At 48.8% G+C, this 26,001-nt stretch overlaps 1 protein-coding gene across 5 annotated transcripts in view; it reads right to left on the bottom strand.

The window, feature by feature from the left end:
* CAMKK2 (calcium/calmodulin dependent protein kinase kinase 2) overlaps positions 1–22,851 on the bottom strand; it is a 46,878-nt gene extending 24,027 nt beyond the window's left edge. For 4 of the 5 annotated variants that reach the window (XM_074356602.1, XM_074356600.1, XM_074356599.1 and 1 more), the window contains exons 1-5: positions 7,813–8,336; positions 4,009–4,056; positions 3,206–3,259; positions 2,439–2,490; positions 195–328 (exon numbers count right to left, since the gene is read on the bottom strand). In XM_074356602.1, the coding sequence (XP_074212703.1) occupies positions 195–328; positions 2,439–2,490; positions 3,206–3,259; positions 4,009–4,056; positions 7,813–8,271 (747 nt within the window). In that variant the 5' untranslated portion in view covers positions 8,272–8,336. Of the gene's footprint in view, positions 1–194; positions 329–2,438; positions 2,491–3,205; positions 3,260–4,008; positions 4,057–7,812; positions 8,337–22,698 lie in introns of those variants that run through there. The other variant, XM_074356598.1, reaches the window with a different exon arrangement.
* Between the last annotated feature and the right edge of the window lie 3,150 nt (positions 22,852–26,001).

The following is a 26,001-nucleotide window of genomic DNA, read 5'->3' as shown; positions in this document are numbered from 1 at the left end:
GTTAATAAACAGTCCTAGGGAGGGGTGAGGATTACACGAAATAACAGGGTGAAGGAGCCTGAGAAATAACTACCTCTCAGTTTAATGTGACACGGCTCTCGCTGGAAACCAGTGGGGTGGCATTTCGGTAACAACAGGGACAGGACTGGACCGTCACCATTCCTCCCTCCCTCCTCCATGTCCCGCCACCTCACCTCCACCAGCTTCACCACATTGGGGTGGTCCAGTTTCTTGAGGATGGCAATTTCCTGGTACACCTGCTCAATGGGGCCCCTGGGCTGGATGCAGCCCCCGGGGGCCGGCCGGGTGCCTCGGGGTGGGGGGCGACCTGGAGGAGACATGAACCATCCCAGGGTCAGAACAAAGAGACTTTCCTCTGCAGAGGGGGGCTGTAGGCAGGACAAACAAGGGGGAAGGGTCTCAGCGGGGCTGGAGTGGCTAATGCCACCAGCAGCTTTAAACAGATTTCTCTTCATCTGCCTTCTCTGCCGCTGAAAATTAGTGAGGCTGAAGACCCAGCCCCCTCGCCCAGCCTTCTGTTAACCCCCTCCTTCCTGTCCCATGCCCCAGGTCCCAGTGAGAATCAAGAGTTCACTGAAGTACAAGGAAAAGAAGTCTGGGTTCTAGCTTGGCTATCTCAACAATCCGCTCTGTGGGGCCCAGTTTTCCTACTCCATGAGGCAGGCAAAAACATTATTCCTCATCTCTTTAACTCACGGAAATAGCAGAGATATAAAATGAAGTCAGGGATGGGAAAAGAAGTAAGAGTCGATGAGAGGGAAAAAAAAAAAACACCAAGGACTGGCTTGGCCCTCCAGTGACTGATAGTCAAAAGGCCACAGTGATGGAAAGGACCATAGTCAAAACACCTATATTACGTACTATATGTAAGTAAGGGTCTACGTGTGACGAACAGAACCGAGTGTAGATGTGTCAGCCTTGGAAAAGTAAAAGCAGAGGTGCACATGTCAGAAGTGGGGTGTGAACAGAGGGACAAGTTCAAAGGAAAGACACGTGTTACGTTTGCTGGAAAAAGGAAGAAAGTGACAAGGACAGTAACAACAAAGTTGCTGAACATCATGGTAGCATCTCATTGCCTCACCGGGGGATGGGAGGTAAGGAGTGGTTTAATTTGTCCTCAGAGGAAGTCAGAAGTAAATGTGAAAAATTAATAAATCAAGAAATAAGGGAGGAGGGTACAGTTCAAATGGTAGAGTGCATGCTTAGCGTGCAGGAGGTCCTGGGTTCAATCCCTGGTATCGCCTCTAAAAATACATAAATAAGTAAATCTAATCCCCTCCGCCCTCGAAAAGAAAGAACAGCACAAGGATGTTATCTGACTCAGAGGTCAGATAAGCAGGATAAACCGGAGTGCCGGTGATGGAATGGGGTTTCTATTTCTTATCTGCTTTCTCTTTTTGGCGCAAGCTGACATTTCGCTCAGCACTGCTGGCAGGGAGCTTACGTTGGAGCAGTCTTTGACATGCTCACCTACACCTGGTCACAAGCAGTAATTACCAGCTCCTAAAAGAGCTAAAAGTAGGGGCTGACTGTAGGGAGAGGGAGGAGTGCAGAAAGAACCTGTTGGGCTCCATTATAAGCCCTTCTGTTCTCTTGAATTTCTGTAGATGTAATTGAAATGCCTTATGGTATTTAAGTTTTTTTAATTCATCATTTAAAAATGTATAATCCAATGTTTTGGGGTTTTTTTACATTCTTTAGGTTATGCAACCATCTCCACTAAGTGCAGAACATTTTCAAGCCCCCCCCCAAAAAAACCCCATACCTAATAGTGCCCCCCAGACTCCCTCTTACCCTCCTCAGCCCAGGGCAATCACTAATCTGCTTTCTGTCTCTATGGATTCAACTGCTCTGGACATTTCATATAAGTGGAATCATACAATACGTGGTTGTGGTCTTTTGTGTCTAGATTCTTTCATTTGGCATAATGTCTTCAAGATCATCTGTGTGGTAGCACGTGTCAGAATTTCATTTCTTTTTTTTTGCTGAATAATATTCCACTGGCTAAACAGACCATCTTTTGTTTATTCATTCATCCATTAACAGGCATTTGGGGTTGTTTCTACATTTTGGATATTATGAACAGTGCTGCTATGAGCCTTGTACAAGCTTGCGTGAAGATGGGTTTTCAATTCTCTCAGGAATAGGCTGCTGGGTCACATGATAACAGCATGTCTAGCTTTTTCAGGAAATGTCAGACTGTTTTCCTCTAATGGATTTTTGGACTTGATACCTATATCACTTTAATAAATATTTTTAGAAGAAAATGAATTTAAAAACCTCAGCAGGAGGCCCAGCACTATCTTTGGGGACTCCACCCAGGGCGCTCTCTGCAGGGGACACCATTCAGTGGGATCTTCTCTGTCCTGCCCCAGCACCAGCATCTAAGAACAAAGGCCGTGGCCCAACAAACTCACGTGGAAAGCCCGCCTGTCGGAGCAACTTCTTTTTGGACAACACCTTCATTGCCTGTGGGAGAAAAGCCCCCGAGTCCTGGTTAAAATGGAGAGGAGGGTGGAGGGAGAGTTCTTTCACTCCTAGGCTTGCCCAGTCTCTCAACGCCCCAGCAGCCTCCGAACAATGTCATGAGCATCTTGTCATTAGAATGGGTCAAGCAGCTATGGGTTATGTGGAGGCCAGACTCCCGGGGTCCTCCCTCCGGCCCTGAGGGTACTTCCAAGGTTTCAGGTCAGCTCTCCCTGCTGGGAGACCACAAGCCTTGGGATTCACTACCACTGAATCAAGACATGAGTGAGCTGGAGGAGTGATGGGTGAGGGAGATTTAACACGTGGGGACAGGTTCAGCAGTTACATCACTTGCCCAAGGACATGCAACTGGCACATGGGAGAGCCAAGATTTGAACCCACCTTGGACTGATTCAAAAGCCTCAGCTACAAGGGTAATTTGTTTCACTACCACCTGGTTCTCGGTGCTGTGGAGGATGTAGAAATGGCAGCCCAGAGTAAGGATATGAGAGGTTTGCTGAATTTATTGACTCAATCCTCCTGAGCCAATCCCTTCAACTCCCCACTTCCCCACTTCCCCGCTAACGCACAAAATAAACATGACATAAGAATAAAGTGAGACAACAGCTAAGAAAACCTTCCCGGAAGCCAAGGGCTGGAAAGAAGGCATTTTTTTTTGGACAAGGATTGGGACGGGAGGGGGGATCTGGATACTCACGTAGTAGGTATTGTCATTTTCATTGTAGGCCAACTTGACCACGCCATAGGAGCCCTGGATAAAGGGAGATGCCCGTGACACACTATCCAGAAGTTATGATCTGCAAAACGAGGATCCTAATACAGAGGGTGCTAACTGGTAGCCTGTTGGCAAAATCTACCCTGTATTTTGTTGCATCTGCAGTTTTTAGAAAGTCTGAATTAGTGGCCAACATTTAAAGACAGAAAGTTCGGATATAAAAATCCAGATTCTCAGCCTCTTTTGAAAAAACTAGAAGATCTGGCCATATGGTGCTGAAATCATTTCCATATGTTAACGGTTTGCCACAGTCCACGCTACTCTCTACTCTCATACCTAGCCTGCTTCATTCCTGGAACCCTCATTTCCACATGTTAACAGTTGACCACAGTCCTCACCACTCCCTACTGTCTTATACCTAGCACACTTTGCTCATTTATATTATTCGCTTGCTCTCTATTGGCATTTGAGTTTTTGACTCCTGCAATGATACTGCCCATTGGCTGATATAAAAGCAAAAATAGATGTGAGAGTACTTTAAAGGGAAGAAAAACAACATTAATGCTGGTGATGTGGGATTTCCCTGGAAGCTTTGTGAGCTTTTGCAGAAACTCAGTATGATACAAAAACAAAACAGATGGACCATTAATGACAAACAATCCCCACCCCCCTGCCTCACCTCCAAGGACTCCTCTCCCACTGCCAGCTCTCGCAGGGTTCCCTCCCCTGTACCTGTGACATCCTTGGTAGGTATGGAACACCGCCCTGGCTCCTGGGGTACTTACCTTTCCAATTTCATCCTTCAGAGTGTACTGATTTAGCTGTACACAGTCCTGGAAAGTAAGTAGAAATACATAGAATATGAATTTTAAGTTTGCAGCTAGGTACATTTTTCACAAACTAAACAGGACCCAAATCAAGAAAGAGAACACTCTCAGCTCCCCAGACGCATCTCCCCATCACTGGCCCATCTCCAGGGCAACTGTTATACTAAGGTTTACCAGCAGTTCGCGCACATTGTAAAAACATAATCATACAGTATATACTCTTTTAATACCCCTTTTTAAAGGTTGTTCCCACTTTTTAAAAGTTAATTTTAAATTGAACAATAATCCATTACTATGTTATCCTATAAAAAATGTAGAGTGATACAAGAGGAGAAAATGTGAGTGACCTTAGGGCAGACAAAGCTTTCTTAATAGTTTCTCAAACGTTCTTTTTTGTGCAAACAGTACAAAATATAGAAAGAAACAAATGACAAATGGATTTCAATCAAAATTAAAACTTTGGCTCCTTGAAACACTATTAAGAAAACAGAAGGTAAGCCACAGACTGAGAGAAACCATTTGCAACACTTAAATTGGACAAAGGACTGGTATCCAGATTATACAAAGACTCCTACAGCTTATTAATAAAAAGACAATCCCATTAAAAAATGGGCAAAAGATTTAAAAAGATATTTTTCCAAAAAAGATACACAAACGATCAATAAGCACATGAAAAATGCTCAACATCGTTACTCACCAGGGAAATGCAAATTAACACCACACCCATCAGACTGACTGGAATCAAACAGACTGAGCAAACCAAGTGTGGTCAGAACATAGGGCAAATGAAACCTTCACACATTGCTGGTGGGAATTTACAAGTGGGGCAGCCTCTTTGGAAAACAGTTTGGCAGTTTCTTAACAAGTCCCTCTTCTATGACGCAGCCATTCTACACCCAGGAGTTTACTCAAGAGAAATGAGAACTTGGAAGGACTTGTATGTGAATGTTCATAACAGCTTCATTCATAATAGTGAGAAACGGGAAACAATACAAATGTCCATCAACAGGTAAATGAATAAACAAACCATGGTATACCAGTAGAGTGGAACACTATTTAGCAATAAAAAGGAATGAACTGCTGCCACAATGTGGATAAATCTCAAAATCATGCTGCTGTGAAAGAAGCTAAACTAAAAAGAGTACATACTGAATGGTTTCACTCATTAAATTCTAGAACTTGCAAGCTAATCTAGAATGGTAAAAAGCAGGTCAGCCACGGCCCAGGAAAGGGGAGGTGAGGGAGGGGTGCGTCGTTGGGGGTGTCGGAAATGCCTGCCATCTTGATTGGGGTGACGGTATTACAGACGTATGCATACCTCAAAACTGATCGTGCTGCTCACTTGAAATATGTGGCTTATTTTACTTCAATTATAGCTCAATACACTTAGTGGGGAAATGTTAACTGACATAAGAAGTAAAACTGGGAAAAGAAACATGACAGAAAGCAAAGCTTCAAGCATTACAGAGTAGCCCAACATTTCCCTTGAACGCCCCCCACCCCAATTCTATCCCTCTCCCTGAACCTTGACGTCAGTTTGGTGTATAAATTTCCAGGCCTTTTTTCTATGTAAATGCACCTGCAGAAAAGAAAATGCAGAGTACTGTTTTGGGATGGGGCTGGGGGAGGCATAAATGGTGTCTCACTAAATCATTTATTTCTCAACTTCCTTCGCCAGACATAGTTCCACATCAGACCTGTGTCTCTGACCTGCTGTATAGCACTCCCCGGCCCCCAGAGCTTGCCCCTCACTGGTGGACTTTTTAGTTTGTTTTGTGTTTCTCTCCAGTATTGTTTTCATTCCCCTGAGTCCTGGAGGGATGTGACAGGCAGAGGTAGGACCCTGCAGAGCTATCCGAAGGGGCCTCGCTGTCTCCTAATCCAACCCCCGCACACTGCTGGACTCAGCTTCCAAGAGTCCACTCTGACCATGTCAGCCCCAGCTCCCTGCTGCTTCCAGGGTCAAGTCCTGACTTCGTGGCCTGGCCTTCAAACCCTCTAAAGCTCTGAACTTGATAGAGTCACCTAGTTGCCCACCAAATACCAATGTCTCCTTTCTTCCTTATAGCAGGAATTCTGGGTGGCAACATTCCAGGATGGAAAACTTCATTTCCCAGCCTCTCTTACAGCTAGGGTGGCACGTGACTGTATTCTGGCTAGTGGGAGGCAGGCAGAAGTTGTTAGGTAGAGCTTCCAGGAAAGAGGACTGACTCAGGAGGCAGAAATCTTTTGTCCTTCCCTGCTCCTTCTTCTTGCCTGGAAGGATGATGGAGCTGTGAATGCTAGAGCCACAGCAGCCATCTTGAGATCATGAGGTTTTAAGGCCAAAAGTAATAACAGAATCACCACACCAATCCCAAAACCCTAGTTCTAGATATGTTTTACATGATAAATAAACTCTTTTGTGTTAAAGCCACTGTTGTTGGGGGATCTCAGTTTCTCTAAGCTGACTCAGTTCTAACTGATACAAACCCAAACTCTCCCTCCAGCCCTGTTGCCACAGTGCCCCCCTTTTTGGGCCCCACACTCCAATTAACTGAATCCCTGACCTATCTCGAATCCCATGGAAAGGGATATGTTAGTCTACATAGCTGGTACTTAACTGGATTATGGTAATCAAAATTTTAAAACTAAAATATTACAGGAATGAGACTACCTCTGTCACCTAGGTGGCCTATGGCTAGTTAATAAACTAGGAAATGAAACAACAATAAAAATGGGCTCCTGCCTTCTACCTTGGGGCCTCCTCCACTCATGCCCTGCAGTGAACTCATCTCCAATTGTGAAAATTCTACCTAGCCCTCAAAATACAGTTAAATACCAGCCCCTTTAGAAAGCCATTCCTGATTTCCAGGCTCTTCCCAATTAAATTCCTTCCTTCCTTCAACAAATATTTTTGATCTGCTCTGCCCCAGGCACCATGCTGGGTGCTGGGGACACTGGCAGACAGGGCTGTTCCTATAGAGCCAACATCCTCACTGAGGGGAGACAGGCAAAAAACAACACACACACAGATAATCAAATGGCGACAAGGACTGTTAAGAGGAGTCAACAGGACAACAGGACAGAGAGGGTGGAAGGGTTTCCAAGCAGAGGGAACAGCAAGGGTAAAGGCTTAATGGAGGGAATGAGCTTGGACATTTGAGAAATACAAAGGAGGAAGTATGCTCGGACCTCTGTGAGTTGGCAGCACAAAGGTAGGAGATGGGGCGGGAGGCGGGGCAGGGGCCTGTGAACCCTGCTGGGGATCTGAGTTCCAACTACCCCCCAGAAGTTCATGGTAAGGATCAGGTGAGACATGCACAGACAGCACAGTGCCTGGAAAGGCAAACACTCAGCAGCTGGGCTCTGCTGTTAGGCGCTGACCCACCATCTCCATTTCAGAGCCCCCAGCATAACTTCCAAGCGTCAGCACCCGCAGCTCTTTGCTAGAGGCTCCCTCTGGCCCCGAGATGCTCTGTCCACACTCAGGGAGGGTCACTCCCTGCCAGCAGCCCTCACCAGGGAGTACCAGCAGTCGGTGCAGAAGGTCCAGCTCCCAGGCCCTGGGGTGTAATAACTCAGGCTCCTGGCCTACGCTCCCTCCCAGGGTTCCTCGTGGTAGTAATCGTCTCCACCAGGCACCGTTTGTTGACTTCTTTCAGGGTTTCCTGGGGTCACCTCCCAAATCAAGTGGTTGCACTAGAATCCTTCTCGGGAGCCCAACCCACTGCAGAGATGCTGCGCGCACAGGCAGGGCACCAAGGACCGCCGCGGACGCACCTGCATCCCGGTGATGGAGACGTGGTGCGACTCCACCGTGGGCCGCCGGGGCAGCCGTGGCGAGGACTGTGGGGAGCCCACGGGCGAGTGGGGCAGGCCCGGGTAGACGCAGCGCCCATTCGCATCCAGCTGGGACCGCTCCTGTAGAGACAGCTTGCGACTGGAGAGGTGAGGCCGGGGCTGGGACCCGGAGACGTCGAGGGGGACCTCTCCGCCGTCGGCCTCCAGAGGTGGGTCCCGGGCCAGGCCGGGGTCCACAGCGCAGGTCGGCTCACACTCCGTGACCACGATGAAGGACTCCATGCCCAGGCGGATGCTCAGGGAAGAAAGGCCCCGCAGGGCCTCACAGGGCTTCTGGCCTTCGCTGCTGCTGCTGCTGCTGCTGCCGCCTCCGCCCCCCAGCTCATCCTGGGGGGCGGCCCGGTCGTTGCTGAGCTGGCTAGAGACGCATGATGACATCGTGCATGTGCCGAGCTCCTGCGACACGGACACGCGGGGACACTCCCATCCGGCAGCGGCGCCACCTGCGGGGAGAGGAAGGGTCAGCTGCTCCCACCCTGTGGGGCGGGGCCAGGGAACGGGGTCCTCCTGCTGGCCCAGGCCCGTGCCTCACTCCTGCTTTGGGTGGACATCCTATAAAACTCTTGCAAAACACGACGTGAGCGGATCTCTTTGAGTCTATATAGAAGAGCTTACTCCACATTTCCTCATTGTAAAAGCCCCTTCTCACACACAAGAATCCCAAACTTAATTTCTGTAGAAACCAAATATCAGAAAACTTCAAACCAAACACCTATCCACCACAGAGGTGGCAGCTACTTTCAGGCCAAGTCAATAATCGATAAGTAAAGATCTGGGCCAAATATTGTCTGGTCCCCTCCCCCACCCCCCCAACCCCCGGAAGTTAGGTGAGATCTCTTGATTTTAAAATTATCAACTGTATCAAATATTTTTAAATGCCAGTCAGGCCAAATGAAACGCTTCTGTATGGCGACCACTGAGCTGCATCATTTATAACAGCAATGATGCAGAAAGCACTTTACAGTTTACAAAGTATCTTCCACATGTCAGGAAAATTTCACAAGCACCATAGGTGGCTGCTTGGCCATTATGCCCCCATTTTGTAAGTGGGGAAACTGAGGCTCAAGAGAGGGAGAGGGATTTGTCCAAGTCTCCTACTGCAAAGACCACCCTCACAGGAGTCCAGTCCCCTGGCCTGGCCTCAGGCCAATGATTCTCAACTGAGGAGTGGGGTTCAGGAATCACATCAGAGAGTGTGTGAGCCAGAGCAGTCTGTGTTGTCTGAGGAGCCAGGCTGGATATATCCGTTACCTAATGCTACCCTAGTTCAGCCCCCAGCTGCTGCCTGTTAGACATAAGGCAAACATGAGGTTAAAAAGTGAACATCAGATAGCTTGGTGGTTCCTCAAAAAAATTAAACAGAATCACCATATAATCAAGCAATGCCATTCTTAGGAACATGCCCAAACAGCACTATTCATGACAGCCAAAAGGGGAGACTACCTACGTGTCCCTTAACAGATGAATGAAAAAGCAAAACGTGGTCTGTCCCCGCAATGGACTGTGACTCAGCCATAGAAAGGAACGAAGAACCAAACACACGACAAATCTCAAAAACATGATGCTAAGTGAAAGAAGCCAGACACAAAAGGTCACATATGTATGATTCTATTTATACAAATTTTTCAGGCAAATCCATCAGACAGAAAGTAGATTAGTGGTTGCCTAGGACTGGGGAGGTGTTGGCGGAAACACGGAGTGGCTGCCGACGAGTGTGGGGGCCTCCTTTTGGGGTGGTGGAAATGTTCTGGAACTAGATAAAAGCAGTGGTTGCACAACACTGGGACTGTACTAAATGCCACTGAATTGTGCACTTTAAAATGGTTAAACTTTATGTTCTGTGAATTTGGGGGGAAAAAAAAGATTGACACACTCCCTTAGACTGTCAATTCCTTCTTTCCCTGGGACAGAATATTAACCTTTGGTTCGTGTGTTTGACAAATTCTACTGGACAAATGTCACAGGTACCACTGGAATTTAGGGAGTACATCCACAGATGCAGACGATGGCAGCTCCGTGCTCATCACCCACGTTACCAAGGTGCCAGGAAAACAGTGAGTGCTGAGCAGAGAGATTTTATGAATGAATAAAATGATATCTGTTTATGACACTGGGTGGCAGTGGGAGGATACAGAGGAAAGTACAGATGGGACCAGAAAGCCAGTGCTTCCTAGAGGACCTGGTTGAGGGACAGACAAATGCTACCTCTTGGGACAGTCCTGCAAGATGTATTTATGGAACTGCTTCTACGCAGGCAATCTGGACAGTGACGTGGGCAGGTGGGGAGCAGGGAAAGACCAATGGGAAAGGCATTAAGGAAATAACAACAGTGTCCCAACACAGACATGGCACAACTCATGAACGCAGAGCTCATTATAAAGGAATGACAAAGTCACTCAGTCATGTGACAAGATGCTCAGCATCAGCTATGGTAAGAGAGGTACAAATTCAACTACAATGACATGGTTGGTGGGTCCTCAACAAGTTAAATGTAAAATTACCATTTTACCCAGCAGTTCCCCTTCTATGCATATACCCAAAAGAATGGAAAGCAGGGACTCAAACACACACTTTCTTATACATCCATGTTCACAGCAGCATTATTCACTATAGGCAAAAGATGGAAACAACCCAAGTGTCCATCAGTGGAAGAATGGATAAACAGAATGGGGTCTATCCACATAGCAGAACACTATTCAACCACAAAAAGGAATAAAGTTCTGACACATACTACAACATGAATGAGCCTTCAAAACATGCTAAGTGAAACAAGCCAGATATTAAAGGGTAAATATTATATGACCTCACTTATACCAGGTACCTAGAATAGACAAATTCAGAGACAGAAAGTTTAGAATAGAGGTTACTGGGGACTAGGGGAGAGGGGAATGGGGAATCATTGCTTAAGGGTACAGAGTTCCTGTTTGGGGTGATGAAAAAGTTCTGGAAATGGATGGTGGTGGTGGTTACACAACATTCTGAGTATAATTAACGCCACTGAATTGCACACCTAAAAATCGTTTAAATGGTGAATTTTATGTTATATATTGTTTACCAAAATTAAGAAAATAATAATAAAGCTACAATGAAATACCTTTTTTCCAACTATCAGATTGGCAAAGACAAAAAGTATAATACTAGCATTTTTTTTAATAAGTTGGATTTAACAGCATTATTTTGATGAGGCTACGGGGAATATGAATTAGTACCATCCTTATGAAGGGAAATTCACCAATATCTAACCAAATTCCAAAAGCACATACCTTTGAGTTAGCTATTCTGCACATGAGTGAGTATTCATCCTACAGACAATCTCAGCCATAAAAAATGATACATGTACAAGATTATTTTGGTAGTGTGGTTTGAAATGACTATTCATGGGGGACCAAGTAAATACAATGAGGTACATGTAGCCCAGGAGAAAATCATGCATTTATTTCAAAAGAGGTGACTCTGTACCTCCTAATATGAATTAGCTCCAAGGCATGCCGTTACTTGGAAAAAACCAAAGCATTAGTGTACTGCTGTCGGCCAAGGGGGAAAGGGCCACACACGCGGACATAATCGAATACGCATAGCATATTTCTGGAAGGATACGCAAGAAAATGGTAATAGTGGCCTCAAGAGAAAACAACTGGTTTGCAGAAGTAGGGGGACAGGGTGGCAGGGATTTAATTTTCACTGTATTTACTTTTACTTTTGAAAAAGAAAGTGTGCAAATAGTAACTATTCAGAAACGAGTTTTTGAAAGAAAGTAACTGTACCTACAACAGGAGTTAGGAAAAGGCCTGAGAGCCATCTATGGGGCATGAGGAGGCAGGGGAGCAGGTGGCCCTCCCTCCTAATCCTCTATCCCATCCTTGCTGCATCTGAGAAAGAAATCATTAAATGTGTCCCTGTCTTGGCTTCCCCATCAGCGAAAGAATACAACCTAACTTCAATGTTCCCTGTGGTCCCAGCTGCTATTATTTTACATATACTTTTTATGATCCTTATTTCCCAGAAGCAGAGAAGCAGGGCCCCTGAAGTTCAACTACGGACCAGTGAGTTAGCTGCTCTCAGCCTCAGTTTTCTCATCTATAAAATGGGTACACACCTGAGAGCCATGAGGCTTAACTGAGCTAAGAACTCAACATTCATGTCTGGTGCATGGTTAAGTGCTCAAAAAGTTCTTCTTTCAACAAATACCTACAGAATGTCTACTACCTGCCAGGCTGTGTTCCAGAATGTGTTCCTCTTCCTGTGAGTGTTCTGCAGCCCTGGTGGCGTGGGCCTACATCCCCCAGGGCAGGGAGAAGTTTCACTGGCCTCCCTCCCGGAGCCACCTCTGACAGGCCTGCAGAGTTCCTGAAAAGAAAACTAGTCTGGCAGCACCAGAGAAAGTTAATGGAGAATTTTTTTTCTTGCCAACAGAAAAACAATTGCTTATCGATCTCCACTCTAGGCCAAGGACACCAAGCCATTCGCCCCCAGCAAAGCTGCTTTAATCAGTCTCCTTGACAAGCTGGCGTCTGGCCCGAGCCTTGAGGCCTGAGGAGAGGAAAAAAATGTGCCAGCTGGGAGGAGGTGGGGGCCTCTGAACTGGCGGGGTGGCTGTGTCCAGGTCTCAGAAAAGAGCCCCATGGCACCCAGTCCTCAGTGCCTCGAGGTCACCTGGAGACCACTCACTGGCCTGCAGCGAGGCCTGGCAGACAAGGGCTTGGCCATTCAGCCTGACGAAGCATCTTCCACCACTGACCCACAGAATCCAAGCCAGTGTTCTGACCGGTTTTGAGGCCACAGATCCCATGAGGTCACAGGCCTTTTGAGGATCTGATGAGAGCTATCAACACTCCCGGAAGAAAACAAAATCATACAAAAGACAACGGTTTGTATTACAACAGCGAACACTGACTGAGTACTTACTTACCAAGCATGGCTAACTGCTCTGCCCGGGTCATCATTTAATCCTCACAGGTCCTCTGAGAGGGAGGGACAGCTCAGCATTCGATTTGGGGGTACCTGCGTTTGACAAAATGCCAAGAGCCCTCTCCCCGAACCTCCTGCCCCAATCCTGGGTCCTTCTCCACCCCTAAAGGCCTCCCCACCCCCTTGGCTGGCCGCCCCGAGCTCCCCTCCCCTCTCACAGGCAGCACAACAGAGGACCAGACCCTTCCTGGAGCAGATGGACTAGGCTCCAGGCCAGGATAAAGGGAAGGTTCCTTCCTCTGCCAGGAAGCCAAAAGCACAGGCCTCTAGGAAACACTTTCCCATTTCCTGGGGACTATTTCCAACCTGCGCCTGCTTACCAAATACAGAGCCACCACAGAAGCCACAGTGTAGCAAGTAGCCAGCGGGTGGGCCAGGGACACATCCTGACCCATGACACATTCTTTGTGGGGTCCCATGAGGTCTGGGACACCACAGACAACAAAAGGGCCCAAAACAGCTGTGAGGATCCTGCCAAGGCCAGGGACGATGTCCTCCCTGGGATAACAGGCTTGGACTGTCACATCCTCTCTCACTTGGGGAAACTGAGGCCCAGGGAGGGCCTAAAAGAAATTCACTCACCTGCTTGTTCTTTCAATAAGTAATTACTGGGGACCTTCTATGTGTCAGATAAACACAACAGATTTTTTTTTAACAAGTAAGTGCACAAGTGACTCTATAAGCACAAACTGGGGGAGAAAACCAGGATGAGGTAAAGAGATAAAGAGGACAGAGGGCGCCGGGGGAGACCTGATTGGCAGTGGGGGCGGGGGGGTGGTCAAGGAAGCCCTCCCTTGGAGAAATTATGTTTAGGCTGAGACCTACAGGGAGGGTAGGTGCTACGGGGGCAGGACCTTGTTCCAGGAGGAGGAAACAGCTTCTGAGAAGGCCCCGTGCCAGGAAAGAGGTGGGAGAGGGGAGGAAACAGAAAGACTCTGGGACTGGAGCCCCATGAGCGTGGCTGAGGTCGGGGGCGGTGGGAGCCGAGGGGCCAGAGCACAAGAGCTTTGCAGGAAGCTGATGGGAGCTGGAGGGGTGGCCCAGGCAAAGCCACAGGGACTCTGTTCAGCCTGCACCCGTTATGGGTGTTGAATCGTGCCCCCTCCAAAAAAAGATACACTGGAGTCGTAACGCGGTATGACTAGTGTCCTTATAAAGAGGGGGAAATTCGGACCCAGAGACAGACCCGCAAACAGGAAGAACACCATGGGAACGTGAAGGCAGACAGGTGCTGCACTACAAGCCAAGGAACGTCCAAGGTTGTCAGCCAACCACCCAAGCCAGGAGAGAGACGTGGGACAGTTTCCTTCCAGGCCCTTGGAAGGAAGCAGCCCTCCCAACGCCTTGCTCTCGGACTTCTGGCCTCCTGAGCTGCGAGACAGCATGTGCCTGCTGTTTAAGCTGCCCGCTCTGTGTACTTCGTCACGGCGGTCCCGGCAACCTGACGTGGCTCCCCACCCAAGCACAGAAGCCGACTGCCGCAGGGGCTGCAGACTCAGAGATGTTCCCCAGCTCTTAGTGGCGGACCTGGGGGGCTCGGCTGCACCTGCCGACGCAGCACCGAGGTCTGACACCAGCTGGAATATTCCAGATTTCGGGCCTTGGCCCAGAGAGCGGTTTTAACAGATTCAGTGACACCAACTTTGACAATTATCTCTCCTTGAACACTCTTTAGTTTGGAGGCACTGAAATTAATTGTCTCCCCAGAGACAAGGGCCCTTCCTCGGTGGGGGGACATGAGGGACAGTGCTAGCACAGACCCCGTCCCCACTCCAGTCGCTAGAGCACAAAGTCCCTCTTGTGTGACATCTGGCCACCGATGTATTTTGCTTGGCCCACACTGTGTTTAAAACTATTTGAATGAGATGCCAACATTTTAGAGCCAGGAGATTTCAGAACAAAATAAAAATTTCCAGAATCTCATGAAGAACTGGACACTCTCATAGCCCTGGGTCTGTCTTCTCTCCTGGTAACAACTCAGTGCAACTTCGGACAGGAGACAGGCTCGCCAGCGCGCCACAGTCCTCACCACTCCCCCGTCTCCCCACCGCCAAGGACAGGCTGAGTGCCGTGTATCACATCCTCCCCCTTTTCCACGTCTCATGACCTATCACACCCCTACAGGCCCTGCTTTGAGGTGCACTGGATGCTAGTGCTGAAAATGGCACTCATCACTGGCCACCTGTTCCAACCATTTGATTTCCCCAATGAGAAAATGAAGGCTCAGAAAGGCTTACTAATTTGTCCAAGTTAGGCAGTGGTTCCAAGTAGAGCTAAAATTGGTGATCTGGATTTTCCAGAGAGGGGCTAAAAGTTACAGGTACAACCTTGCAATGTCCACATATTGTGTCCTGAATGAAGCCCAGGCTGGGCCAAACAAAGGGGACTATATAGCCCACTCCCCTGGCTTCCTGAGACTCCAACCTGTGTGAGAAGAGAGAGTGTGACAGCCCTGTGTCCTACAGTGCTCAGAAAAGACGTGCAAGGGCACAGAGGCATCAGTTTCTCTTAACTTGTCAGAGCCATGGCTTTGCCTTTCTTGTTTACTGCTGGACTCCAGAACCTAGAACTTTCTAGAAAATGGTTGGCACTCAATAAATATTAGCTAGAGGTCACTGTTTATTTCACTTATCCCAAGGCCACTCAGAAGGTCAGATGCTTTCTTTGGCTGGCTTATAATCTACGTTCCTTTAGTCTGAGAACAGCAGCCTGATTTATGTCTGGAACCCATCTTTCTGTGTGAAAGGTGACTCCATGGCCTGTACCAACAGCTTCAAAGGTTCCACAATGATTCAAGCCTGGTCAACTGGGAATCAATTGCTCTGGTCAAATGATTGTTTCAAGAGTAAATGTGTGACCCAAGTCAGCCTACTAAATATTATTCTAGGATTCTGTGGAAGTATTGAGAATGTTTCTCTCTGTGGAATGAAGAATAATGATGTACTTCCAGAGTTACCATGTGCTGGGGAGAACACTGCCTCAGAACGAAGCTGACAGAGAGAAGAGACAACATATAGAAAAGAACTAAAGTTGGAGACATTGTGTGGACACTTTGATCCTGCTATGCCTGAAGCCTGTGTACCCTGGGAGTTTTCAACTATATGAGCCAATAAATACCCATTTTTGCTTAAGTTAGTTTGTAGCTGTTTTTCTGTCATTTACAACCGAGGGTCCTGATGGACAGATAACACAGAACTGATTAACAGAAAAGTTTCTCCACTAAGCTCCCTACCAGATCGTAAGTTCCATACACCTTAAGGCTCCCAACCAGGCCAAACTAACAGACAGCTACAACTCTCCTGACAGCCTTTACCTTGACAGTCAAGCAGAAACCAGAACTTCCAAGGTCCTTCTTAACTTCTTTCTTTCTTTTTTAATTTTAAAGGAAAAAAAAAATCAAGGATGGGGAAGGAAAAGGCTTATTAACAGGACAGAATGAAGGGAAGAAACTAGTACTTTTAACACGAGAATCACATCACTACAGCAGCAGCCACAGTAGTTGTAGATGCAGCAATAGTGATGACTAGTCTTCTTGAGTGCTGGGCGAGTGCCAGGCACCATTCTAAGCACCCTGCACGTATCATCTCATTTAATCATCACAACAACCTTATGAGTTGGGTACTACTATCATGCTTATTTCACCAATGAGGAGACGGAGGCACAGAAAGTCTGAGTGACTTGCCTGCAATCACACAGTGATTTGGGAGGGCACAGGTGTGTAATCAAAGGCTCCAGAGAAGGGGAACATCGTGACCAAGGGCACAGCCCTTCTCCTTAGCTGTGTGATGCTGGGGATAACAATACCTACCTCACCAACCACACAGGCCCCTGCACACAGTAAATGCTCCCTACATGGAAGCTGCGGCCAAGAAAGCACTTCAGTGGCTATCAAGTTCAAACCCTTTGACTGGCTTTAATTTACATTAAAATAAAATTTTTAGTTCTAATCACACTATGCTAACTTAACTCTTTTCATCTTCCCTTCTAACTCTTGTCCATATGCATCCCTTTTTACAAAATTAAAAGCAGAGTGTGCATACAATGTCGCACCCTTGCTCACTTGTGTCATAAGAATGTTGCACACACTCTCACAGGCCTTTCACAGTCAAGGCACTAGTGCTCCAAACGGAGTGGCTGAGACCCAGGAAGGTGAGAGGACCTCTCTCAGGCAGCCCAGCAGGTTCGAGGCTAGGCCAGGGCATGACCCCGACCCCTGCAGAGTCCCCGGCAGCCCTGGACGCTGGTGGAGCAAGAAGCCCCACTGCCTTTAGAGTTCCTAGGCAGCGAGCATTAGGTCAGTGACGAAGTATCACAGAGAGAGCGCCCCGATCACGTGCCAGGTACCTGAAGCCAGGTGTGTGCCGGGGGCTCCTGCCTTGAAGAGCAAGGAAGTGTGAATGAACGGGTGAGTGTGGGTGTGGAAGTTGGGGGTATTTAGAGAAGGGAGGTAGGAACCATCTTCCTTCCTCTTCTCCCACTGAATCCCTCCCAGTCTTTCACTGAACCTAAGGAAGAGGCTGGGAAACAACTGAAATTTCAATTTGTAATGAAAAGAAAAGACTTCAACTCCAACATTCTGCAGCTTGGCAGATCAGAGGAGGAGGGGGCCGTCTTGGAATCCACAGGCATCCAAGCCTTGCCCACCCACGGCCCTTCTCCCTCCCTCTTCCCTGCTGTTTGGAGGTGATGCTAAACCTAGCTGGCTCCCTCCCCAGCCTCCAGCACAAAGCAGCCCCAGCCAGGGGCAAAGAGGGGCTGGGAGCCGGCTCTGGGGGCCCAAAGCTGTCCCCCACCCCTGGACTCTGGGGGCAGGAGGACTGTCTAGGAACGACAGAGCCCTTAACAGCAGAATCCCAAGGCACCTTTAAAAACGCATAGGCGAGGCGTCCTTTCCTCTGCACCCTGCCCCCCACTCAAACCACTGGTTCCCCATTTAAACTTCTCCAAGCACAGGCACCGCCCACCACATCCCTTCCCCACCCCCTCCCACCCACTTCCGACCTCAGGCCCAGACAGGAGAGCAGAGGGGCAAGACCTTGGCCTCCCCTCCGTTCCTCGGGGATCATCCATCTTTTTTCTCCAGGTTGGAATTAGCATTTTTATCTCTGCAACTGCCATTTTCTCAACTATTTACAGAAGCCTAGGGGATAAAAAGGGACTACATAAAAATAGCTGCTCAGCCGCTTTCGGGATGGGGTGAGGACAGGGGCACAACAGACTCTTCTGATTTCCTTTCTCTCCTTTTCAAGAGGGAAAAATGCTAGATTGTTTATCTTTTGCCCAACAGTTCACAGACTGCTCACCTGGGAGCTCCTCGGGGACAAGGACCAAGTCCCAATGTTCTTCGGTTTCCAGGGCAGGGCTTATCACCAGCCCGCTCCCTCAAAAAAGTGTGGGTTCAGTCAAAGATCATCAGGGTTCCAGAGCTAGCACCCTGCTCTGCCCTGTTTCCATCACTTCCTGGGCCTCCTTCCAGCCCTCCAAAATCATGAGCCAGTCAAATTAAAAAAAAAAAAAAAAACTTTGGCTTTTCTCTAATCCTAAAATGTTTCATAATTGACGGGAAAAATTCAGCGGCAACACTACAACCATGACTGAAACTGGAAACACTGGCAGCTTAAATAATTCCTTCCCCATTTTGGTCACTAGCATCCCCCTCACAGGGAATGCCAGAGCCAGAGGTCTTCCCTATGAAGTCCGAAGTCTGATAGCGCTCACCTCCTTCGAAATATGCCCCCTTTTTTTGGTTTGTTTTTGGGGGGGGAAGGGATCTAACCAGGGAAGAAAGAAAAAATGATCATTCAAAATCTTATTTTTCAGAGAGCAAAGCCATTCGGAAACTATTCACACACCATCACCTCCTGGAGAAGGCAGATTCCACTCCATGGGAAAATGGGCATCATTGGGCAGCAGCAGGAGGACGAGGAAGACACAAGAGCACAGGATCAGAAGGTATGCCAGTAAAGTACACAGATCTCAGGGGACTTGAGCCTTGGTTTTCTCATCTGTAAAATGGAACTGTCGAGGCGGCCTACCTGGAGGGTAGCCCTGGAGTCAATGCTCTATAAAAGTGCCCAGCACACAACATGGCTCACAGGCGACACTCTGAAAAGACCACATTCTCCCCTCCTCTCTGCCCTCCACCTTCCCCAGCTGTCAAACGGGAGGGGTTGAGGGGCTGGAATTTTCTGGGCTCTCTCCCAGCTCAGTTTCCACACTGTTCTGTTCCACATCCTTGGTGGGCATTCCTGGATGGCTGGCAGAAGACTGAGCTGACTCCAGCCTGGCCACAGGGTTACAGCATCACCTTTCTGATAAGGCTCCTTTACTTTGTGGATTGACTAACCTGGGAAAAGTCTCACAAAATACATACCAATAAAATCACACAGGGACCTACATTTAACAAATCACAACTGAAAAGAATGAAACTGAATGAAAGCCAGATGCTCCCTGAAAACCACACTTGTGATACCCACCAGTTGACCCCAGAGGTGACGCACTTAGAGGGAGCTAGGATTCTCCTGGAGGAGCAGGTGTGGGTGAATTTAACAGAGTCCCTGAAAAGTCTTGACCAGTCCAGGAAGCTGGTCCCCAACAGATTCCAGAGAACCTTCCTTCCATGATCCTCTCCCTGCAAATCAAGTGACAAAATAATGTCTTATGCCCAGAGGCTTACTAATTGGGGGCTGTGAAGGCAATGAACAAAGTGGCCTTAAGAGGGGTGTGAGTATAGCTCAGTGGTAGAACACATGCTTAGCATGCATGAGGTCCTGGGTTCAATCCCCAGTACCTCCATCAAAAAAAAAAAAAAAAGAGGCAGCAGCAGCTCTTATGGTGGAAACAACCCAAATGTCCCTCAGTGGATGAATGGGTAAACAAAATGTTGTGTATCCATACATGTAAATATTATTCAGTCATAGAAAGGAAGCACTGATATATTTTACAATATGGGTAAACCTTGAAAACATTATGCTCAATGGAAGCCATACACAAAAGGTCACATATTACTAACAGGGCAGTAAAGTTGTAGCAAGCACAGCCTGAAAGAAGAAAAGTCAGTTCCAAGAGGGAAACGCAATTTCCTCAGCTTCCAGGAAAGACGGCACCGAAGCGAAGGTGAAGGCCACTGCAGCTCCATGGAGCCAGGCCTGCCTAAACCCCACATCTGGGTTCTCTAACCGAGTCCAAAGGGGAGGAGCTACTGGGAAAGCAAAACATCTGTGAAAAATAGCAAAACAAGGCCTCTGACCCAAAGGAAAATCTGAAATAGCATTTGCCCGAAATCCCTGGGATCAGGAAAGGAAACGGGAACCACATGCTTCCCACAGCCACCAGAAGGTCATAAGTGATCCTGAACAAGTTACTTAGCTTCTCCAAGCCCTTCCATAAAATGGGTTGATGACGGAGTAAGGCTGATTCCGTGGCCCATGTTAAAATCTGAGCCAAAATGCCTTGAAAACAGGCTTGGCCTGCCCCACAGGCCCAACCCCTTCGCCTGAAAGAGCTGCCTCCCCCACCCACCAGTCTTCGACGCAGCTTGAGGTTCTCAAGGAGGGAACTCTGGGTTACTCCAGAAAGCTCCCTCTGCTCGGTCATCCTGTCCTATCCCCCTCCCTCCTACTCCAGTCCAGTCTCCACTTTTCAGCCTATCCTTCAAGGTTCAGCACAAATGATACCTCCTTCAGGAAGCCCCCCAGATTCACACCAGCCAGGAGGGATTTCTCCAGAACCCCCACTGCCCTCTGCTTCCTCATTCCCACAGAACTTATTCCTCCTGGTATTTCTCAACAGGAGCGCTCCTGGCATTTAGGACAGGGCAATTCTTCACACTTGCTGTGGATCTGGCCTGCTTGCAGAATATTTGGCATCCCCAGCTCCTGTCTACCAAAAGCTAGGAGTGCTTAGTATCATTCTGACAACCAAAAGTCACCCCCACAGCTCCCCCAACACTCACCAGGAAGACAGGACACCCCTGGTGAGAGCTACTGCATAGTTATTACTGAACATATTTGTCTACCAGCCCACGAACAACCTGGAAACAAAGGCAAGCCCAAGTCGACCGTGGCTCCTTAGCCTAATTTAGCAAACAATTTGGGGCCCCTCAAGAAGCCGAGGGCAACCTTGCAAGGGCCTCTGCTCTAAAACAGGTGGTAAAGTGCAAAGGCTTTAGGACCTGACATGCCTGGGTCGGCTATGTGACCCTGAGCAAGTCACTTAACCTCTCTGGTCCTTTCTATAAAATGAGTTAATTCCTATCATTTTTAGCCTCAATTTCCTCATCTCTGCAATAGGAATAAACATCTTCACCTCACAGAATTTTGGTAGGCAGTAAATGGGATAATGCATGCAACATATAGCACAGTATCTGACACACAGTAAGAACTCAATAAATGTTAGTTTTTGTTGCTATTGTTATTGTTATTGTTATTATTAGCCCCATCAAATGATGACTATTATTTTTTATTACAAAAACACGTTGTGTGCTCTCACTACAAATGGCTGCTTTCTAGTAAGAAAGGTTTAGGATCAGCAATCTGGAAGGAAGCTCCAGGACTCACTATGGAGTTCCATTTGCATAGTATGCACAGTTTATTCTTAAATTGTATGTTTTTGTGAGGTGGTTTGGCAGGAGGAGGGGCTAACTCCCCAAAGTCCTCCCCTGTTGCTGCCCCTGCCTCCCACTGGGAACATGGGAGTCTACTGGGAAAGAAAGCTGTCTTCTCTCTCCCCACTGGGGGCAGAGCAAGGGGAGGGGGAGTGGTAAATGACAGCACAGCCCTAAGGCACAAGAAGTTTCTATCTCTAGGATTGTGGCGACTTCCAGACTGAGGAAGGTAAAAGTTGCCTCTAAGGGGGCAGACACTGCACGTCCCAGCCCAGGCCAGCGAGCCCCTCTTAACGATGGCACTGACATTCCCCGCCCCCCCAAGCACTACCCCTCTGCCCCAACCCTCTGGGAGAGATAGGAGGGGCTGAGGTGCAACCTCTTCAGCGCCAAGTGAGAGCAGCAGGGCGGCTGGCAGAGCTGTGAAAACACCCTGCTTCCCAAACTGGGCAGCGCAGGAGGTGGGGGAAGCCAGGAAAAGCTCAAGGCTGGAACGGGTGGCACCTCAGGCACCAAGACCCAATGCTGAGCGGGGCCGGGCCCAGCATCCCCGCGTCCCCAGGAGTCAGGCTGAGGTTGCCGGTGAAGGCACCTCTCTGCGTTCACAGTATGCTGCGGCCCCGAGGTGAATTTAGGTCAAAAGGACCAAGCTTGTGAGGTTTCGGCTGAGAGAAGGGGGCGGGGGCAGAGGGCTGACTGAGGAGAGGCGAAGGGCCCGTGGCCCCACAACTGCTGGTCTAGGGTCCTGCCGCCTGGTGTCCACCCCACCAGGGCCCGGGTTTGCCCCCAAGGCAAGCGGGGAGCGGGGCTGGGGTACTCAAAGTCCGTCGGCCCTCTCCTCGCCTGCGCGCTCTAGTTTTCCCCACCTGTCAAGCGCGAGGGGGTGGGCCTAGGCCGCCTCCAAGATCCTTGACTGCCCCGGCCCGCGGTGACATCGGTTCCAAACTCCGGGACCGCCCCTGCCACCCCGGGCCGGGCGCGGCCCAGCCGAGGCGGCCACCCCGAGGCCCCGGGCGCTCCGAGGACGCCGGGGAAGGGGCGCCGGGGGCCGCGTCCTCCACGTGGCGGGGTGTGGGGCGGCGCACGTGGGGTCCCCTCGGTGACAAGAACCTGGGGCCAGCCCCAGGGCTTTGTCTGCACCCCCAGCAGTGGTCCCGCGCCCTGAGAGGGTGAAGGCGCCGGGGCTGCGGCGGCTGGGTCTCCCGCCCGCGGCCCGGCTCCGGTCTGCTCACCTGGGCTCCGCGCCGCCGCCGCCGCCGCCGCCGCCGCCGCCGCCTCCCGCGCTCTGTGCCCCCGGCTCGGCTCCGCTCCGCTCGGCGCGGCCGCGCGCTCCTCTCCGCGGCCCCGGCAGGCGAGCCGGGGGCGGAGGCGGGAGGAGCCGCCCGGTCCTGTCTCGGGCGCGACGCCGCCGCGGGCTGCGCGCAGATTGGCTGCGGCCGCTGGAAACCCGGCCACTGAGCCTCCCGCGCCCGCTGCGCGCCCCCGAAGGCGCGGCCCCGCGCCTGGGAGAGGGCGGAGGTGGGAGCCGGAGGAGACGAAAGTAGCGGCGAGGCGGAGGGAAAGGCGAAGAAAGGGGAGGAGGCGGAGGGGAGGGCAGGGAGGCCGGGCCGGGAGAGGGTTCGGAAGAGGCTGCGGACCCGCGAGGAGGGGAGAGACCTGCGGGGGCGCAGGAGCGCGGGAGGGCGCGCTGCAACTTTGCCCCCGCCCGCGCGCACCTGCCCCTGCTCTCCCCCTGACGGCCGCGGCAGCCTCGGGCAGGCCGGCCGCGCTGGCCGCTCTCGCTTTGTTTAGTCAAACGCGAGGACTGCAGGGCGGCGGCTGAGCTGCAGAAAGTTCGTCAGGCCTGCGAGTCACCCGAGGCCCCGCCTCGAGGCTCTGCCCCTGCACCAGGCGCTGGGCGGTGGATGCGGCCTGGTTGTCGGGTCACCCACGACCCGTTGGGAGAACGCCCTTCCGCACCCGCCTCCCCGTTGACCCCTGTTCACTGCCCGCCGCCCTAAAGACTGGGAGATTATGTACCTTTCCCACCACTCCACTTGGAGGTACCAAACTACAGGAAACCCGGTGAAGTTCCGGCTTTCCCGAAGACTACTTAGATGCTTTTTGTGATATACATCATATTCTTCCCAAACCTATCCTTTGGCGCCCAACCTTGCTGGACCCTGAAAAGTGTATTTAGTCTCCCAACTGGGTAACATCACTTCGGGAGAAGTGAGAGAGGACCTCACAAGAGCTGCCTGACGCCACTGTCCTGGGTGGTTGCAAAACTCAGTTCTGAGTCAAGGGCCAAGTGAAAGTTTCAAAGTCTCCTTAAGTTTAGTTCCTCTGGTATTTCTAAGCTGCAGGAGTGCTCACAACCATTTCAGAGCGTTCTGCTAAGGTAACTGCCCCTTCTGATGTTTTTCAACATGCAAGCATTTGTTGGGAATAGTAAAAACCCAGAAACAAGCATCTTAATTGTTTATGAGGGGAATGGATCAATGAAACGTCATAGTAACTTGCTGGAATATTATGCAGTAGTTCAAGTAAATGAATTACGTCTGTTTGTACAGACATGGGGAGATCCCCAAACAAAATGCTGAGTTAAAGAGCAAGTTGCAGAATACAATCTAAATTGTTCACAGACACGTGCTTAGGTACAAGTGTTTTAAAAGTCAAAGGGGATGAGTGCAAATGACAGTCTGCCACAAAGAGAAGGAAAAGGGCAGAGAACAGAGACGGGGAGCAAAAGGAATGTTGAAAAATGTTTTGCCTTTTACTTATAGATGGATTTGAAGCAAATGGCAAAAATGTTAACAACAGTGAATTCTGAACGGCAGATGCATAGTTCTGTATTTTTCAATATTTTCCCGTTTTCTCCAAAAAGACATGTATTGGGGCTGAGGAGGAGCATTTTGAACATTTCTGACTCTATGACAGGGGTCAGCAAAGTTCTTATGTAAAGGGCCAGATAGTAAATATTTTAGGCTTTGCAGGCCGGATGATCTCTGTTGCAACTAAACTCTGCCATTATAGCAGCCATAGACAAAAGTAAATGAACCGACATGGCTGTGTTCCAATAAAACTTTATTTATGGACGCTGAAAGTTGAATTTCATATAATTCTCACGTCACAAAATAGGATTCTTTTGATTTTTCTTCAACCATTTAAAAATGTATAAACCATTGTTAGCTAGCAGGCCATATAAGAACAGGGGGCATGCCAGATTCAGCCCCTGGGTAATAGCCTGGCAATTCCTGCATTAAAGCCACCGAAATAGATGCTGATTTTTCCCTGTTGCTTGTTCAAATATGCAATTCTATATGTCTACCTTATGTTACTAAATTGCTTGTGTTTTACTAGAACACCATAGCTGACACAGGCAAAAACTTTGATGTACATAAAGCTATATAAAGTTAGAAGCCAATTACATGAGAGGTAAGAAAGTGCTTGTTCAAATCCAAACTCAAGGCCAAGACCCCTTCTTTCTGAAGAATTTCCTGAAATGCTGTGACCACGCCCTCTTTGACCTCTCCCTCTCTGAGCTCCTACAGCAAGGACTGTTCCACGTACTTGGTGCGCAGCCACCATGTCTTCGTTAGTCTTTTCACTCATACATTCTGACTTCCAATAGAGCTATTCATTCCTGGAGTATAGATACATACCACACTGAAACATTTGCTTGCTTTCAACATTGTGGTTCAAAGCAGTGACTTTGGAGTCAGACAGACCTGGTTGAAATCCCAGCTTCGCTAGTCACCAGCTCTGGATGAGCACTTTTGGGTTCATCAGCTATCCAATGGGGATAATAAACCTAGTTCCCAGGCTCAGCTTGAGGTTTGACTGCAATAAGTGTAGGGTCCACCGATGGATGAATGGATAAAGGTGGTATTTATACACAATGGAATACTACTTAGCCATTAAAGAGAATGGAATCTTGCCATTTGCAACAACATGGTTGGAAGGCATTATGAAGTAGTATTATGTTTAGTGAACTAAGAAGGTAAGACAAAAATCATGTGATTTCACTCATCTATGGAATCTAAAAAAACAAAAACAAAAACAAAAACTCATAGACACAGAGAACACATCGGTGGTTACCAGAGGGGAAGGGGGATGGAGGTGGACAAAATGAGGAAAGGGGATCAGGTGTGTGGTGACGATTACTTTGTAATGTGCACAGACATCATATCATAATGTTGTAAGCCTGAAACTTATATAATGTTATGTAACAATTTTATCTAAAAAAAAGATAATAGCTCAGTGGCTGGCGCTTAAGTGCTCAAAGGTGCTAACTATTAATATACTTAGCACAGAGCTAAAAACCCCATCAATTATGAGCCTTTCTTATTAAAGTGAATTAGAACAAAGCAGAGAAACCACAGTTGCCTTTCACTGACATTCGGCCCCTCTTCTGATGGGAGTCACCCCACTCAAGGGAACCGTCTTCCTCTTAGAAATACGAAAATAAGAATTAGCTTTGCTTTTTGAGTTTTCTCCGCCAAGAACACCAGAGAAACCTATTCTAGGCAAACAGCTCTTGTTGTCTTGACAAC

This window comes from Camelus bactrianus, chromosome 32 (genome assembly GCF_048773025.1).
Source record: "Camelus bactrianus isolate YW-2024 breed Bactrian camel chromosome 32, ASM4877302v1, whole genome shotgun sequence".
Lineage (NCBI taxonomy): Eukaryota > Metazoa > Chordata > Mammalia > Artiodactyla > Camelidae > Camelus > Camelus bactrianus.
This window is presented reverse-complemented; position numbering and strand designations above follow the sequence as displayed.